General features: G+C 41.6%; 1 protein-coding gene across 1 annotated transcript in view; it reads right to left on the reverse strand.

Moving 5' to 3' along the window:
- wipi2 (WD repeat domain, phosphoinositide interacting 2) overlaps window positions 1–18,001 on the reverse strand; it is a 65,138-nt gene extending 47,137 nt beyond the window's left edge. The window contains exon 1 of the mRNA XM_080206393.1: window positions 17,797–18,001. Coding sequence (XP_080062519.1) covers window positions 17,797–17,870 — 74 coding nt within the window. The 5' untranslated portion in view covers window positions 17,871–18,001. The remainder of the gene's footprint in view (window positions 1–17,796) is intronic.
- Window positions 18,002–19,097: the final 1,096 nt, after the last annotated feature.

The following is a 19,097-nucleotide window of genomic DNA, read 5'->3' on the forward strand; positions in this document are numbered from 1 at the left end:
AGATTAAAACCACTGCAAATGTTAACAACTCCAGCAAAAGTAATCCAGAAAAGAATGTCCATCTTCCTCAGCAACTTGTAACAATAATTGCTGATGATGTATAAATAAAAAAACCTTTCCTCTTATCAACAGTTTAATCAGCTCAAATCTATCATTCATATTTGATGCATGCCCTCCCTCTAAGGACAGCTTTTACATCCATCAGGACTTCATGGGCCTTGTTTCTAGAAGTAACAACAGCTAATGCTAACTGCATGCCCTTGGAAATGAAAGGTTGAGTGGAATATGAAACAGACGGCAATTTCTCAAAAATTAATGTTTTTCAAATCACTACAGACAGATCTCTCAATATTTCTCCCAAAATCAAGTAAACAGACATTCCACACTTATCATCTACTGAAAATTAGACAAGATCTTTCTTTGGTCCATCTTTCCAGAAAATCTGATAGAGATGTCTTCATTAAATCCTCATGAAGAACCTAGCAATGGAAGTTTATTTCTATAGTTTACTCAGCAACAATACCTTGTACCCTGCATTATGTATAGGAAAGTGACCACAAATGACAGAACCATTTCTTGGCAAATACAGCAGGAGGGATACTCAAGCCATGATCTGTGGCAGAGTTTCCCAAACTTGTTGAGCTGCGGAGCCCCTAGTTCTACCAAGGCCATCAGGAACATCAAGGCATTTGCATAATGGTGCCCCTTTTGCTGTAAAATACATAAGAACAGAGAAATCAAATAGAAATAATTCTGGCTAAACCTATACATGTATTAATCTGGTAAAAGTAAAAAGTGCTCTCATTAAAAATATGCAAGTCTTTGTCACTGTTGTTGGGAGGAATGATGCAAACATATTCACCCTCACACCTGCCCGCACAAACCCACTCGCCCACACAATGCACTCTTAGGCCTCTCTCTGAGACAGAGCTCCCTTCACTTTTCTCCAGAGGCTAAGCAGCACCAAACTCCTTACCCAAGCCCAAAGAATTCCATCTCCACTCCTTTCCCAAGGCCAGAACTGATTCCTCTCACTTCCTTTCCCAAGGACAGAGTCTCACCCCCTCTCCTTTCCCAAAGCCAGAAGCTCACTTCCTCTCCTTTCCTGAAGGCAGAATTGTATGCCCACTCCTTTCCCAAGCCAGAATTGACTCCCCTCACCTCCCTTCCCGAAGCACAAACTCTACCACTGCCGCCTGTAGGCTATATGCCATCCTCTTCCCAGCTTCAGGCCAATTCATCTCTTGCCTCACCTCAGCCTCGCCATCTGCCACAAGCTATTCTATCCAGCACCATACCAAGGTAGAATAAATCAAATGGGCCAGAGCAAGGACTCCCAGAGAATTGGATGCTGAGAGGCTGACTGGTGCTCTAAAAGATCTTGCTCTCATTGGCCCATTTGATTTCTCTAATTCTTTCTAAACTTTGCATGTTTAAACCAGCTTTCAGCAGTCATGTAGTAGCCACCTTTCACTGAACCCCTAGAGACTTTACATGGATCCCAGTTTGGGAACCCTATTCCATGGGATTTCCATACCACATTTCTTGTACAATTAAAAATTCAGAGTATTCAGCAGAGAGCACTAAAACGGGGAGTATCAAGCCAGTAAAAATGGTCCAATTGTGGAGGAGGCAAGAGGTTGAGAGACTTGAGACATTTGAAGGCAGGGGGTGAGATAAAGATGTTCTGGAGAAAAATCCAAGGCACAGTGGCATTGAAAGATCATCGACAATAGTGGAATAGGGGATTTGGGGGTTCAGATGGACTGAAGATGTGTGCAGGAGGCAAGCTAGAAAGTCAAACAGACCACAGTAAACAGGTGGAAAGGTTTGAAGTCACAATGTGGTTCCTGCAGATGAAACACAAAATCAGTAGAGTATAAAATATTGAACTGCAGGGAACAGTCAGAATACATAAATTTGATTTGCATTTGAAGCTGCAGTAAGTGAAGTTAAAATGCAACATCTTATTTACCAACCAATTTGTTCTTGCCTAAATTCAAGAAGATCCAATTTAGTCAAGAATAAAACAGATACCAGATTTGAAAAAGTGGGTAAAAGATAACTCACTAGAAAATGTTTGAGCATTCATAAATGACAATGCAATCTATTAATACATATTAGTTAGAAGATGTACATTCAAGCTGTACACCAACTGGCATGTCAGTACAACACTGTGAGGCAGCAACATAGAAGTATCAGCTAGGAATTTCTTGTTCTGCCACCATAATACTGCCAGAGCTTCGAGGAAATTATCCACCATTGTCTTTTGGATAAGATGTGCAAGTTAGGTGTATTGTCCATATTAAATTGCCCCTTAGTTTCCAACGTGCGTGGGTTAGATGGATTAGTCATGGGAAATGTGTGGGTTTATGGAGATTGGATGGGGGAGAGGGCCTGGCTAAGTTACTCAGAGAGTCAGTGCAGACTTAATGGGCCAAATGTCCTCTTCTGCACTGTAGGGTTTCTACGCTTTTATAATAAGCCAAGGTGTTCAGAACCCATGACACTATTTAAAGAATGAAGGTGGGGAAAGATGGGGGTTCCCTTGTACTCTGGTCAACATGCACCCCACACCCAACACTGCCAAAATAGATCAACTGACCATTTATTTTATTGCAAACTGCAAGGTCCCACAATGAAGGCAACAATGACCACACCACAGAAGTAATTCAAAAGTAAAGAGCTGCAGATGCTGGAAATTGAATTCAAAACAGATTATGTTAGAAATACTCAGCAGATCAACATCCATGGAGACAGAAATACCAAGTCAACCTTTCATGTTTTACAGTCATTGAGGTTAACAGCATGGAAACAGGTCCTTCAACCCAACTTGTCCATACTGCCCCTTTTTAACCCATAAGCTAGTCCCAATTGCCTGCATTTGGCCCATATCCCTCTATACCAATTTTACCCATGCAACTGTCTAAACACTTTTTAAAAGACAAAATTGTACCCACCTCTACTACTATCTCTGGCAAACTCGTTTCAGACATTCACCCCTGTGTGAAAAAATTGCCTCTCTGGACACTTTTGTATGTCTCCCCTCTCACCTTAAATCTATGCCCTCTAGTTCTATACTCCCCTACCTTTGGGAAAAGATGTTGACTATCTAACTGATCTATGCCCTCCATTATTTTATAGACCTCCGTAAGATTACCCCTTAGCCTCCTGCACTCCAGGGAAAAAAGTCCCAGTCTATCCAGCCTCTCCTTACAACTCAAACTATCAAGTTCCAGTAGCATCCAAGTAAACTAGAAACAGCGCAGAAAAGATTTATAACAGGGTGACCAGAACCGTACACAGTATTCCAAGCATGGCCGTACCAATGTCTTATACAACTCCAACAAGCCATCCCTACTCCTGTATTTAATGTTCTGATCAATGAAACCAAGCATTCTGAATGCCTTCTTCACCACTTTGTCCACCTGTGACCCCACTTTCAAGGAGCTATCAATCTGTACCCCTATATCTTTTTGTTCTATAACTTTCCCCAACGCCCTGCCATTAACTGACTAAGGCCTACCTTGGTTCAATTGACCAAAACGCATCACCTCGCATTTAAAAGTGAAGTTTATTTATTAGTCACAGGTAAGGCTTACATTAATACTGCAATGAAGTTACTATGAAATTCCCCTAATTTATCTAAATTAAATGCCATCTGTCATTCTTAAGCACATTGGCTCAACTTTTCAAGATCCTGTTGCAATCTTAGATAACCTTCTTCACTGTCCACTATGCCACTAATCTTGGTGTCATCTGCAAACTTACTAACCATGTCTCCTAAATTCTCATTCAAATTGTTAATATAAATGACAAATAACAGGACCCAGCACTGATCCCTGAGACACATCGCTGGTCACAGGCCTCCAGTTTCAAAAACAACCTTCAACAACCCATCCTCTGTCTTCTATCATCAAGCCAATTTTGTATACATTTGACTACCACACTCTGGATCCTGAGAGATTTAACCTTATGCAACAACCTGCCATGCAGTACCTTGACAAAGGCCTTGCTAAAGTCCATGTTGACAACAACTGCAGTGCCCTCAACTGCCTTTTTGGTTATCCCTTCAAAAAAGTCAATCAAATTTGTCAGACATCATTTTCTACTCACAAAGCCATGCTGACTGTCCCTAATTAGTCCTTGCGTCTTTAAACACCTGTAGATCCTATCTCTCAAAATACCTTCTAACAACTTACCCACTACACGTGAGGCTCATCTGCTTGTCGTTCCCAGGCTTTTCCCTGCATTCCTTCTTAAACAAAGGCACAACATTTGCCACCCTCCGATCTTCAGGCACCTCACCTGTGACTATCGATGATCTAAGTATCTCTGCTAGGGGACCCACAATTTCCTCCCTAGTCCTGGGATACAGTTCATCAGGTCCCGGGGAGTTATTTACCTTGATGCACTTTAAGACTTCTGTTATATGTACGCTCCTCAAGACATCACTATTTCCCCAAGTTCCCTTTGTCAAAAAAGTTCTGATGCTGTCTGGCTAACTAAATATTTCCAATATTTTCTGTTTTTGCTGGGACACACTTTCAGATATCCTGAGGATGCAAATATGCCATATTAATGCAGGCTCTTAAAGCTTAGGGCTCGTAGCTGCAACCATTTTTAAATATGCTTGACTTCATATAATCAGCAAGACTTCAAGTGGAAAATAGTCATAGGCACTCATTCACAGAAAGCGAACAGAAATCTGCATTATACAACTGACATCTTCAAGTATTTTGCAGCACGGGGGATCTGGTGACTTTGCATTGTTGCTGACATTATACATGTCCTCAGCCAATTAGTGTGCTGGAGTGATGACTGGGAATACAAAGTCATTGCAGTAAACAACTGAAAAGGCTGCCAGCACTCACAAGTAATGGCAATAGTGTCAGGGGTCAAATATGCCAACCCTACCAACCACAACCCCAAAAAAGAACCTGGAAGCATTTTTTGATAATGTTGTTCAAATTGCACAGTGAAACACTGTTGAGTAAGGATCTACTCAGTGCATGCAGAGACAATCAGCCAGACTGCACACACCACAAATCTACATAAATTCTGCAGTTAAGTCAGTCAATGTTTAAGTATTTAAACTGAAAACAAGATGAACAGTTGGCTATTCAACTTACAATAAAGGCTTGTTTAACTTAGAACCTGTCAAGGCTAAGAAGTGGGAACGATTACAATGCATTGACAGTGAAATGAAGTTTTCATAAACAAACCCTCACCCCCCCAAAACCTGAAACTTGCAACTTTTTTAAATATGCTGCGAATTGTTCACTATATAATACTATGAATACTTGTAAAACAAGGATTGAATCAGTCCCAAGAGCTAAAAATAAAAACATTCCTATAAATTCAACAATGTTCTTGTATACCTGTATGTGGGTAAAGTTAATGATTTGCATTCTGTACAGAACTGAAATGTTGAAAGACAAAATAGGGACAGTCATTTGCATTTATAGCATGTAAGTAAACTTACAACACCCCAGATGTTGTATCACACTCAGTATCTTCCTTTAGAGCCCCTGATCACTTCTCAACAGGCCAGCAAATATCTTTTTATCTCCCATGTGGATGGAGAGTTGTTTATGAGGCCATACCTGGAAAAAAACTCTTTGAAATTCCAATATGGCATCGTGTTTAATGGTTCTAACAATTACAGGCAACTGCAGTTTGCATCTGCCCCGACTCTGACAGACTTATCTTAAAACCAAGGTTATTAATGCAAGGACTGAAACAGAATGGGGCTACCAACCCATGAAAATGGTGATTTTTTGAGTATTTGCTTCACTAACTTTCACACAGAAAGCTAACAAATTTGATTTAAATTCACCATAATTAGTCACGTTCTGTTTCCACTACAAGACCATTTACTGGAAATACAATCCACTTCTTGTGCATGGAGCTTACATTTTCCCCTGACCATCATCTCAGCAATGTTCAATTACCAATCTTAAGGAACACTCAGCAGATCAGACAGCATCTGCAGAGACAGAGACAGCTAACATTTCAGGTTGATGGCTTTCAGCAGAACCAAAAGAGGTTTTTAAACACATGCACACACGCAGCCAAGCAAAATATTTGGTAGGGAAAGGAGCAAGCTGTTATTTTTAATCATTCTACATTCTCACACAACACATTCAAAATTTACTGTTAAAATCCAGCAAAGAAAACTGAAACGTTGTCCATATAAACAAGCCCTCAAACTTTCTCCCTCTCCTAATATCTGTGACTTATGCTGTAGTACAATTTCATAGATACTTGCCCAACTAGCTGTTTTTCAAGTGAAACCTAGATGCCAAGTGTTGACAGACTTATGATGGTCATCACAGCTGAACTTGGATCTCATCCTTAACCAGCATCAATGCATCTGCACTGGCAACGAAAAGAAAGACTTACATTATGTAGCAACTTCCACAATCTCAAGATGTCCCAACACACAGTTGGGAAGCTAGAAGGAAAAAAAAAGGAGTTTGCACATTCTCCCCATGTCTGCTTCCCTCCCACAGTCCAAAGATGTGCAGTTAGGTGGACTGGTCACAGTAAATTGCCCTTAATGTCCCAAGATGTGTCAGTAAGGAGGATTAGTGAGCTATGTGGGGTTACTGAGATAGGCCTGGTAAGATGCTCTGTCGGAGAGAGTTTGTGCAGACTCGATGGACCGTGTGGTCACTTCCACACTATACGGATTCTATGGAAATACTGGAGGTGCCAAAAATCTGAAATAAAGACAAAGAAACTATAAACACTCAGAATCTCAGTGGAGAGAGAAATAGTGTATATGTTTTAGGTCAATGACCTCCCATCAGAGTAACAAGCATCCGATGAGAAGTTAACTCTGAAGTAAAGAAAGACTTATATTTAAATAAGACCTTTAGCAATTTCAGGACACCACAAAAAGCACTTTACACGCAAGTGATGGAGGGTGAACAATTTGTGCATTTTCCCCACCTGTAGCTCAGAAGAGGTCCTAGTTTGCCCAGCAGTGAAATCAACGAATTCAACAAAAACTAATGGTTAAATCAGGGACATTCTGGGGCATGGCTCAGTTTCCCTAAAATTAAACAACTGCAGAAGACCAAACCTGCCACACATGCATACAAACCAGAATCACCCCTCAATGTATTCAACGTAGATCAATGAGGCTATGGGTTCTGAAGTAGTGCTGGTGTAACCCAGAACTACTTCCAGGGTACTGCTGAAAAAGTAATTTCAGCAAAGAGAACAATTCTGGGATCAGATTGAATATATTCAGATGGAGCATATAAAAAAGCTGCTGGTGTATCATTCTTTGGCACCAAGCATCAATTCTCAATTCCCTTCATTCACCTGTTACTTTCTCTCCACACCCAAGTTATAAGGTCTCAGATAATACAAATTAAATGCTTAAGGTCTCTGCAGAAAGTTCAATTCATGTGTTTTACCACTAGTTACAGTCTGGCTGTAAAACAACAATCTCCTCAATCCTGCACAAGGATCATTAAGAGGCTGCAGCTGACAATCATAAGACTGCCTACATCACCAATTAAGTTTTTAAACTCTTAAGTTACTAAAAGACATTTACTTGTTCCTTTAACTGTTCTGCTGTTTTAAAACAGTTATAAAGTGCGCCCCAAAAATATGACGGTCCTTGTTCTCTATATGTCCAATTATATCTCTAATGTGGCAACAAAAATAAATTGTAAAAGACATTACTATTAGCAGTAGAACAGGAAGTTGCATACCTGAAGTTAATAGAAACAACTGAATATTAAGGCACAATGGCCTCTTCACATTGGTTTTTCATTAAGAGGTTTCTCATCTCTTCTTTCCTTCTCTATGAACATTATGTTTTGTCTGTATAGCACGCAAGAAACAATAGTTTTCACTGTATACTAATAGATGTAAAAATAATAAGTCAAAAATTAAAATATCTGTTCCATTTTGAATAGGCCAAATATTATCTTACATACTGCACACAGCTAACTAAAACTAGGGGCCAAATTTTAATTTCATGATCCAAACTAGCCAAGGAAAACTTAAATTTGGTTCTGTATTTGAAGTCAAAATGTAAAGCATCTCAAAACTGGCAAATTCAAGACTGGTCTGAACTGAATCTCAGATCTTGGCAGTTTTCGGACACAAGGTTGATGATTGGCTCCACAGCTTTTATACATATTGCAATATGTCTGCTCCTACGTGCTTGGCCTCCCTTAAGAGTCTTGCTTGACCTTACATTCTGACTACTTTCCTCCGCTATGTTGCTTCTTTTCATTCTAAAGGTCATGTAAAACAGTTTCCGTAGGTGATTATAGGTGATGCTTATTTGTTAGTAATAGAGGAATCTGCCGTACAGTTCTTTCTTTCACCAGCCACACCTGCTGCGAGGCACCAATGGCAAGACTGACACCATGTTGTGACCATGGTTCGAGTCAGGTGGGATCAAGAGTGAGCTTCAACCTCAGTGTTCAGGAAACAATAGATGCAGAATACTGCATGAAAGCGTTTATTTTGTTCTTTATTCTACTACTATTGGCCAGACGGCACGCTTGGAATTTTGCCTTTCACTCTGGATTTGTGGTTAATTAACTAAAACTAGCAGAATACTAGAAATTTTTGGGGGCTGATTGCCCAAATTATTCAACTTACAAATATGCACTTGCTTCCACGGGGTTTTCTTGCATGGCCTGCTTAAAAACATTTGATTTTTGAACACTGCCGGTTATCGGATAGTACCTCAAATCTGATTATCAAAGACATAGTTAAAACAATTTCCCAAAAATATCAAAACATGTCGTCGCATCAGGTCTGTTCAAATAGATTTTAGTTTGTTTTATGAAATTAAGGAAGGTCCAGAATAACCTTACTGCAACTGAGAGACAAAGAAGGATGCATTTGCAGCAAACGCCAATCTGTAATAGCGTTTGTCTCTCCAGATTGTTTTGATTGGTCAGTTTAAAGGGTGCATCAATTGCCGGGTTTATTTGGTGTTCAGTACCTTGTACACAGAGGCATGTGAGGCGTATAGAGACTGGAGCTGCAAAGCATATATGGCTGTCAATGGTTGGTAGTAATGGTGTGTGTGTGTGTGTGTGTGTGTGTGTGTGTATGGATGTGAGGTGAAGGTAATGCATCTCAAACTGATCTGTGCAGGATTTCAGCTAACACTGTTATCCTAACTGGGGAGATTGTTAGATTGTTTCTGTGAGGGATGGGATTTGTCAGGGGAGGTAGAGATGAGATGATGGAATTTGCTAAGTGTGGCAAAATGGCAGAGAGAATTATTTGTTACAATCCATTATTCAAAATAATTTCTTTGTGCTAAAAATGAAGATTGACTTGATTTGAACGGAAAGGTTTTAGAAAAGCTGTCAAGGCAATTAAATGAATACAGTGATTCCATAGACGAAGATGACGATAACAGTTTCTACCCTCCAGAACTTTCATAAGTGTGCACTAAAACTATGAAACTTGAATCCTAAACAAGGATTTTGTCTTTAGTTTGGTCATTCGGGACCTGTTTTCTCCAATGAAAAATGCTAAAATTATACAAGCAAATCTGAAGGAAACAATGTTTATTCTTTGAATAACATCAAGATCATCAGATATAAACCTACCTTTTCATTTAGCCTTTCATTTGCTGAGTCACAAAGCCAGACTCTTGATAAATTTTACTTGATATGTTGGGCCTGTTTTATACATGAACAGTTCTATGTAGCTGTTTCCATAGTGAGAAGTTTTGGTGAAAAAAATGTTGAGAAACCCTGTATTTAAAGTACAGTTTCTATAAATTTACAAATTTGACTGCAAATGTTTTATGGGCCTTTGTTCTAGGCATTCACAAAAACTCAGCACAGAAGGCTATTTGATCCAACCTACTGGTGCTCTGACGACTCATCTTGCACTCCTGGAAAATTTTTGGTCAAAGTGTTAAACTAAATTGAGATTCATTTCACAGTGCCCTCACAAAGCTGCTCCTTTCATTGTCATCGTTAACGGTTGTTCCTTGACTCTAGGATGACATCTACAAAGAGTTGTGAATTTCTGCCATGGATCTTCTTATGGCTGAACTGGACCCACCGATCTTTGAGCACATGGGCAGGATATCCCATGAGGTGGTGGGATCCAGAATGTAGGATTTGCTTCCTTCTCTGCTGCTATCCTGCTTCGTCATTAAGATGTTGTGACTGAAAAGCGTGATGGTAAGATGCTGCTGTTCAGAACAATTGGTAGCAAGCTCCTCTCAGTCACGAATGCCAATGCTGCTGTGCCTCAAGGAGCATTAAAAAGTGTCTCTGAAATGTTTTCTTTGTCCTTTCCTGGAACATTGGCCATTTGAGGGTTGAAAAATAAAAACAGGACCTGGTGAGACAGATGGTTGATGGCCATCCAGTCACAATGTCCAGTCCATCACAGTTGACTGCAGGAATTTTGCCTGAATGCTTATGAAACGGGCTTCAAGAAAGACAGTAGCATTTGTTCAACAGTCCATCTATTGAATTCAGAGGATGCAGCAGGGGAATTGCTGCTAATACACAGTCCATGTCTCACAGCAGTACAGGAGTGGCACTAACTGCAGTGTAAACTAGGACTTCTGTTGATGTGTAGAGGTCTCTGTTGTCAAACGCTCACTGCTGTAGTTTCTGGAAGACTGGGCTGGCACAGCTGATCCTGTGTTGGATCTCCTCACCAATGATGATCTTTTGAGAGGGGTGGCTGCCAAGGTATGGGAAGTGTTCAACATACTCCAGATATCAACTATAATGTTGCAAATAGATCCTTTGAAAGCAGTCTTTCATCTTCCTTTCCCTTCCATCCCTACACCCCAGCAAATAGCCATAGCTGTTTAAAGGCCTGCCTCCAAGTATGGCATTTGTCATGATTAACCTCAGTAGAAACAAGACTATTATTTCAATCGGGTGTTTGAAAGGCCCCTTGCTTTCTGCAAACCATCCACCATGTTTAACCACATTACAACAGTGACTATACTACAAAACGACAACACTTCATTGGTTGCGAAACACTTTAGGACAGACTACAGTTATGAGGCATTTCATGAGTTCAAATTATTTTTACCTTCATTCACTTCCTATCTCCGCAGAGTTTCTGCATAATGAGACCAAAGCTTAAATCTGACAGAGGAGTTAGGAGTATTTATAATCCTGCAATGTTACTTCTTACATAAAAGAATTGTTTTACCCTTCACAACTTTTAATTACCATGATCCCCAGAACAAAATAAATACATCCAATGAGAACTGAATGCACAAATTAGGTTAGTTGTATGTCATAATTCCTTGAGGTTACCACGTACTAGACTGTGGAGTGACAGAAATGCAAAGGCAAGAAAGATGTTGTTACACTCCATTCTGTAGATGGTTCGAAAGTGGCATCTGACAGATTCACCTTCTCGACTGGGTAATGATGCACAACATGGGGAAAGGTACAAGTTATCGGTGTAAAAATAAAACTAAAGAGTTTGAGGTACAACATACCTGTGCGTATTGCAGGTAGGCACAATGGCATATAATGGTGACAGTGGTTAGCACTGCTACTGCACAGTGCCAGGGACTCGGGTTCAATTCCAGCCTAGGGTAACGGTGCGGAGTCTGCATCGTCCCGCCGTGTCTGTGTGGGTTTCCTCTGGATGCTTTGGTTTCCTCCCACAGCCCAAAGATGTGCCATGCTAAATTGCCACTTAATATCCCAAGATGTGCAGGCTAGGGGGATTAGTGGGGTAAATATGTAGGGTTAATAGGGAATGAGGGAGGTAGGGGTTTGGGCCTGGGTAAGATGACCCAATGGGCCAAATGGCCTCCTTCTGCACTGTAAGGATGCTATTCTATGGGTGGCTTATCTCCATTAAACAAACTCACAAAGATACACTTGGACAAGTTAAAATAGATTTACTGTAATTTGGCTCTTAGACAAGTACATCAAGTTGTCATTGATCAACTATTAATCAAAGCATAACAGAAGTATCAAAAATATTACAGTATCAACCATGGGGGGCGGGGGGGGGGGGGGGGGGGGGGGCGGATGAAGGAAAGAAAGAGAGAGAGAGAGAGATAAATGGAGAGAGTGCAGCTATATTCATGCGTTAGCAACAGACAGTGGCATTTCCTGGCTAGTTAATTTGAACTCATTCCATTAACCACAATGTTGTTATCAACCAATCACAAATTATCTATTCTGTTCAGAATGTTAATATCAGGTCTGCAAATTCTGCAATAACATTTCAAACAAGGGGCTTGAGGCTATTTTAGGTTTGTGCACAGCACTTTCATATTTCACTAAAGAATCACCTGATAACAGTTTCATTCTTACTCTAAAATGCATAGTATAACTTAGTTAGTCATCACCCAAACCCACAATTAAAGAAATCACATTAAAGTTGAGTTTCTTTTCATACTTTATTCCTGATCAAAAAAGCCAACTAAGTCCAATCACAGTCCCTACATGGAGGGACGAACCAGATCCAAGCTGACAAGGATATACATCCCATCTTGGACTTGATCAAACAAGATCCAAGCTGACAAGATGAGACATTACACCCCTTCCCAGGCTTGATCCAAGCTTCATCTGAGCCATAAGGCCAAGGTGGCTTTAAAAAATTGCATCAGGTAAAGCTTTGGTTTAACCTCATTGGCCATCCTGAGCGCTTCCACTTGTTGCTAACCAAAAGGCCAAACTGAATTGACAATCCTATCCCACATGTAAAAAGCACATTAAAGTTGAGTTGACCAATGATTAATGAGCACTGCTAATTGAAGTCTGTAAAGGAAGAGTCATTGCCACTATTCTTTGAGTACAGGTACTGCTGAGGGGTTTTCCTATTTGTGTTACAGAATTTTATTTTCCTTTCACATTCCAAATTGCATGCTACCCATGACTTAAAACCAGATTGTGTATTCTTTCCTCAGTCCTCTATGACTATGCTCCACACATTTATCACTAGGACTATGCAACAGCAACTTGGGAAGTATCTTTCTCCCACTGAAGAGTTGTAGGTTGAAAATTCAAACTTTGTTACATGGAGGAAAAAAATTTAGTCTTCATTTCCATCATTATGGCACAGTGCCATATTATGAAATATGTCTCTGTATCACATGCTAAGGGATAGCAATTCTGGACACTGGATCAGCAATCAGTGTCAACATCAAGCCCTAAGTCAGTTAATCAGGTCTCGGCACAAAATAAATCCTCTTCTCTTTGCTCAACACCAGTCCAGTGTAAGGTGAGGTGCCTTTACTGCATCAGCATAAGTTTTCATATTTCTACACTAGACGCATGTGCTTTTGCGCTGTCTAGATGAAAAAACAGTTCCATCCCAATTTGTGAAATTAGCTGAGTAATTTTTGACCTGAATCTCCAAAGACTAAGAAACTGATTCACTTTCTTCAGGTTAATTACAAGTGACAAAGACTTTCAGTTTCTTAGAATCCCTACAGTGCAGAAGGAGCCATTCAGTCCATCAAATCTGCACCAACTTTCCAGCACAGCATCTTACCCAGGCCAACCCCCCCCGAGACTATCTCCGTAACCCCATACATTTGTCTCACTCATCCACCTAAACCTACACATCTTAGGACACCAAGGGGTAATTTAGCATGGCCAATCCAGCTAACCAGCACACCTTTGAAGTGTGGGAAGAAACCAGAGCAACCGGAGGAAACCCACACAGACATGGGGAGAATGTGCAAACTCCCCACAGTGACCCAAGACAAGAATCAAACCTGGTCCCTGGCGCTGAGAGACAGCAGTGCACTACTACTGTGCTACCGTGCCTCAGTAAAAAATCTGACAACACCAGGTTTAAGTCCAACCGATTTATTTGATAGTAAGCTAGTGAGTTTACTATCAAATAAATTGGTTGGACTTAAACCTGGTGTTGTCAGACTTTCTACTATATTTACCCCAGTCCAACGCCAGCATATCCACATCATGACTACCGTGCCACCCCACTCAGTTCAGTTTGAAATGAATTCAAAGTCAGGTCTCAGATGTAACTAAATTAACAAAATGGATATTCTCTTCACCATTTTATAAATTTACTCAGGAGAGGGGAAAGCAACACTTCAACATTCACATGCAAATCCTAAACTAGAAGGAAACACCATCAGCCACCAACGAATCTGCTGAATATCTGGGCAAGTAGCAAGTGCATCTGATGTAACGCGAAATGGAAATCCAGCCACTGGGTTCATCACAAAGTGCAGGAGCAATCATGAAAGAACAAAATCATCACATTACAGACATTACCAGAGGAAATATCATCTGTGTACTCACAACCATCTACGACAGTATGGAAGATATCCTCAACACAGCCAGGGGCCCATAACCAATCACAACAAACATGATACAACAGACAAAAAGCATTAAATTAAGAAGGTCTGAAATCATTGTTCTCAAGCTCAGAACTTTCCTAAACCCTTTTGAGACTGAACAGCAACTTACAAGATGGAATACGAAAGGTAAAGCACAATGAAAAAGGAAAGAGTTTTATAAGCCTTTTGAAACAGAGATGTTGTACCACAGGTATTTTAAAGTTTCAGATGACAAGGGACTAATGACTGAAAGTGTGACGTGTTTTGAAACCAACAAAAATGGGAGAGAGGACTCAGACAGAATTGAAACATTAGGCAGAAGTATATAACCAAGTGGGGCAAGGCTGCAAACGATAGGAAGACAACGATAATAATCTTGAAAACAGTTTACTATGGTATGGGAGTCCAAGGGAGATTTTCAAGAACAAAGCCAAGTGTAGTTATGGCGACAGGCCATGGCAATCCAAATCTGCTATAGTTGGACGAAAGTAAGTCAAAAAAGCGTTGGTTAAAAAGCCCTGAGCTATGAAAGGCTTGGATTATAGCTGCAGCTAATATTGAGAAAAAGGAGTGACAATGTTTTGAAGATGAAGGAAAGTGGTCTTGGTAAAGGACTAGATGTGGGAAAAGAAAAATGAAGCTGGGCTCAAGTGATACACATCAAAGATCCACACCTGTGCACTTAGTCTGATGTGATAGTCAGAACGATAAAAGCCACGTAGGAAAAAAGCTGTATTTTTCCAACATTTAGTTGAAGGAAATTGAAACTCATCATTAGACAGGCTGTTGAAAAACCCAACACCAGCCGATACGTCTGTAAAGGAGATTGAAGGGTACAGCAACAAGACAGCGTCATGCTGCAGAAACAGGTCTCATGCTTCTAGATGACACAGTTGATGGAGACATACATATGTTGATGAGAAGAGGGACCAGGCTGCAGCTATGAGATATTCAATTCGGCACTTAAATGTAAATAAAATTACTCCCTCCCTAAACCTCTGCTCCTTTAAGACAGCCCTTAAAGGCTATATGTCCGATGCGGCTCAATGTCAATTTTCTAAGATAATGGTTTACGTGAAGCATCTTATATTAAAAGGTACTGGATAAATGCAGATGGTTGTTGTCGTAAATATCTTGAGATGGTTGCACTTTGTACAACATCAGTGGGCTCACTTACATCCAAAACGTACCTGTAGTTGGTCTTTACAAAGTAGTCCTATAAGAATGCATTATTTAAGAAAGGTCCGGCTAGGTTTGAAAGAAGTATTAAGGAATATTGAATGGAGGAGAATTCAAGCTATTTCCCCCGAGGGTGGCACAGTGGCCACTGCTGCCTCACAGCGTCAGAGACCCAGGTTCAATTCCCAGCTTGGGTCACTGTCTGTGCAGAGTCTGCAATTCACCTTTTGTCTGCGGGAGCTTCCCCCAGATGCACCGGTTTCCTCCCACAGTCCGAAAGACAAGCTAGTTAGGTGGATTAGCCATGCAGTGACTAAGGGATTTTCACAGTTACTTCATTAGAGTGTTGATGTAAGCCTACTTGTGACACCAATAAATAAACTTCAAAACTGTTTCAAACCACAACACAATAATTCCTCCGTAAGAGGTAGATAGCATGTGTAACTAAGGAAATCAAGCCACATTTTTAAAGATGGTCTGAACACAGACAAACTGTTACCAAATTCCTCTATTTCTTCCATCCAACTAAATTCGACATGGATGCTGCGAAAGTCTGTCGACACTCCTACCAACCCAAAGGTCTATTAGTTAGAGGATACATCATGGGAAGCAGCAGAGAGAAATACATCTAATCGCATGTAATCAGTGAAGTGTTATAGATACATACAAACAGATTAGGTCAATATAGTCGCTCTCAGAATCACAACTCTCTGATCCAGCATCTTATCCAGGCCCTTTACCCCACCCTATTCCCACACATTAATATAGCTTATCCATCAAACCTACACATCATGGGAAACAAAGGGGCAATTTCATAAAATCCCTACAGTACAAAAATAGGCCATTTAGCCCATCAAGTCTATAACAACTACAATCCCACCCATGCCCTATTCCTGTAACCCCCACATTTGCCCTGCTAATCCCTCTGACACTAAGGTCAATTTAGCATGGCCAAGCAACCTAACCCGTACATCTTTAAACTATGGGAGGAAACCAGAAGACCCGGAGGAAACTCGCTCTTACACGGGGAGAATATGCGAACTCCACATAGAAAGTGACCCAGGCTGGAATTGAACTTGGGTCTCTGGCGCATGAAGCAACATGGGGATGTGCGAACTCCACACAGTCACCCGAGGCCAGAATCAAACCCGGGTTCTTTGCACCAAGAGGCAGTACTGCTAACCACTATGCCACCTCATTCACACTATTTCCAAACTATGCGGCTGAGACTATGATAGGTATTGTTAATCACCTCAAATCCCTTCCAACTATAAAAAGGCAGTGAAGGAGGTACATCATCGGAATAAAACAACCCAGGTCCATACAATTTTAAAGAAAAAACCTAACAAAAATCTTGAAAGAAACGCAGCAAAATTCATCCTCATCTTGCTGTTCCCAGTCCGATCCTGGGGATTAGTAGTCTAATGTGGGAACAAACCATTGTAATATTGTTGGTTGCAAGTGTATCAAGGTGAGGTTCAATAGCCAAGGGCTGAATCAGCAAAATGAATCTCAAGCAAGATACGCCAGAACCAAAACAACTAGCAGTAGTTAGATTTTTTCAGGTAACACTATTTGACAATCAAACACAATGTGGGGCTGAACTATCACACTCAACACAAGAGTGGCTAAAAAGAGAGCTGAAAAAGCAAACAGTGGCTATACAATAGATCCTAATGCTGCAGCAATAGTCCAGATTGAAATATATCTCCCCACATTATCCTTCCTCTCCAGCTACTGGATTGAACATGAGCCTACACAAGATATCCAGTGTGTTTACAAATTTTTCAGGATCTGTCCTTAATGCAGACCTCTCTTGAACTAAAAATGAAACTTGTTGCTACCACATTACACAAATTGTTGATCAACATTATAACAAATGCAGAGATGGTTTCAAAACATGTTTTTCTTTTTCTAAAAAGAAAACACGCAGAGAGTGCCCCTTTAAACTGGACGTTGCACCAGACTGGATCCACCAGTCATAAACAAAGCTGACATTTTCTTTCCCTCTGTTGTCTTTAAAATAAAACGCATCCCCAGGGAAGTTATTTTCTCAATGTTTGGCTTTGGAACAAATTTAAAATTCTACTTTCATGCTGTTGTCAATGGGGGGAGGGGGGGGGTAAGTGATTAAAATGAGAAAGATTGTCAGCAGAGGTGGGGGAGAGCTGGCAGAGGTGATGGGTGAGTGCCAGTTATTGCTACTCTCCTCTCTCTCTCTCTCTCTCCCTCCCTCTACCCTCCTCTGGCAGCCTAGGCCGCACATCCCCGGCCTCGCCTAGCACCTCGGCGCGCGCCCTCCTTACGTGGTGTCCTGGTTGAAGTTGGCGAACAGCAGCTGGCTGCTGCCGCCCTCGCCGCTCTGGCTGGCCAGGTTCATCGGTGCTGGTGTTTCCCTCCCCCCAGCGGGGGGGGAAGGGGGCCCCGCACGGCTCCGGGCGCTCCGATTATTATCGATTTAAACCGCTGCCCGCGAGCCCCTCACTCACTCACACCGCCGCCGCTCGCGCCCCGCGGCTCGCTCTGTGCAGCGGCACCGCGCATGCGCCACCTCCTCCTCCTCCTTCTCCTCCTCTCCACCACCATAACAACAACATGGCACTCAGGTCTTAAAGCTGCACCAACCTCCCACTTTCTCTTTCCCTCCACTTATTGTCTCTCACACCTCCATTCCCACATCAACAACATGGCACTCCAGGCTTAAAGATGCACAAACCTCCCACTTCCTCCTTCCCTCCACTCATGGTCTCTCACACCTCCACCCCCACATCAACAACATGGCACTCTAGGTTAAAAACTGCACAAACCTCCCACCTTCTCTTCCCCTTCATCATCTTCCCCTCCACTCACTGTCTCTCAGACCTCCCATCCCCACAATAGCAACAACATGGCATTCCAGCCTTAAAGCTGCACAAACCTCCAAAGTTCTCTTCCCCTTCAAACTGTCTCTCACACTTCCCATTCCCACAACAGCACCAACAACAACTTGGCACTCAGGCCTTAAAAAAGCACAAACTTCCAACTTTCCCCTCCACTCACTGTCTCTCATACCTCCCATCCCCACAACAGCAACAACATCAACATGGCACTCTGGCCTTAAAGATGCACAAACCTCCCGCCTTCTTTTCCCCTCCATCAACTTCCCCTCCACTCACTGTGTCTCACACCTCCCATCTCCACAACAACATGGCACTCAGGCCTTAAAGCTGCACAAACCTCCCACCTTCTCTTTCCATCCACTCACTGTCTCTCTTTCCCACAACATGGCACTCAAGTCTTAAAGCTGCAGACACTGGCATCATCATCAATCACCTTCTCTTCCCCAACCCCAGACAGGCCATTCATCCTGGGCAAACTCATACACTCCAAGTGGCATGTGGCCTTCAGGTATGTGTGCAGTAGAAAAGGGCCAGATGTGCACAATAGATAGGGCTAGGTGTGCAGTGGATTGGGCCATGTGTGCAGTGGATAGGACGAATAGATAGGGGCAGGTATATAGTGAATAGAGCCAGGTATGCAGTGGATAGGAGAGAAATAAGCCGTGGATAACGAAGGAGGTGAAGGAAAGTGTTAAATTAAAAGCGGAGGAATTTAGAGTAGCTAAGAG

The sequence above is a fragment of the Carcharhinus amblyrhynchos genome, chromosome 18 (assembly GCF_965287045.1).
Source record: "Carcharhinus amblyrhynchos chromosome 18, sCarAmb.v2.hapA, whole genome shotgun sequence".
Classification (NCBI taxonomy): domain Eukaryota; kingdom Metazoa; phylum Chordata; class Chondrichthyes; order Carcharhiniformes; family Carcharhinidae; genus Carcharhinus; species Carcharhinus amblyrhynchos.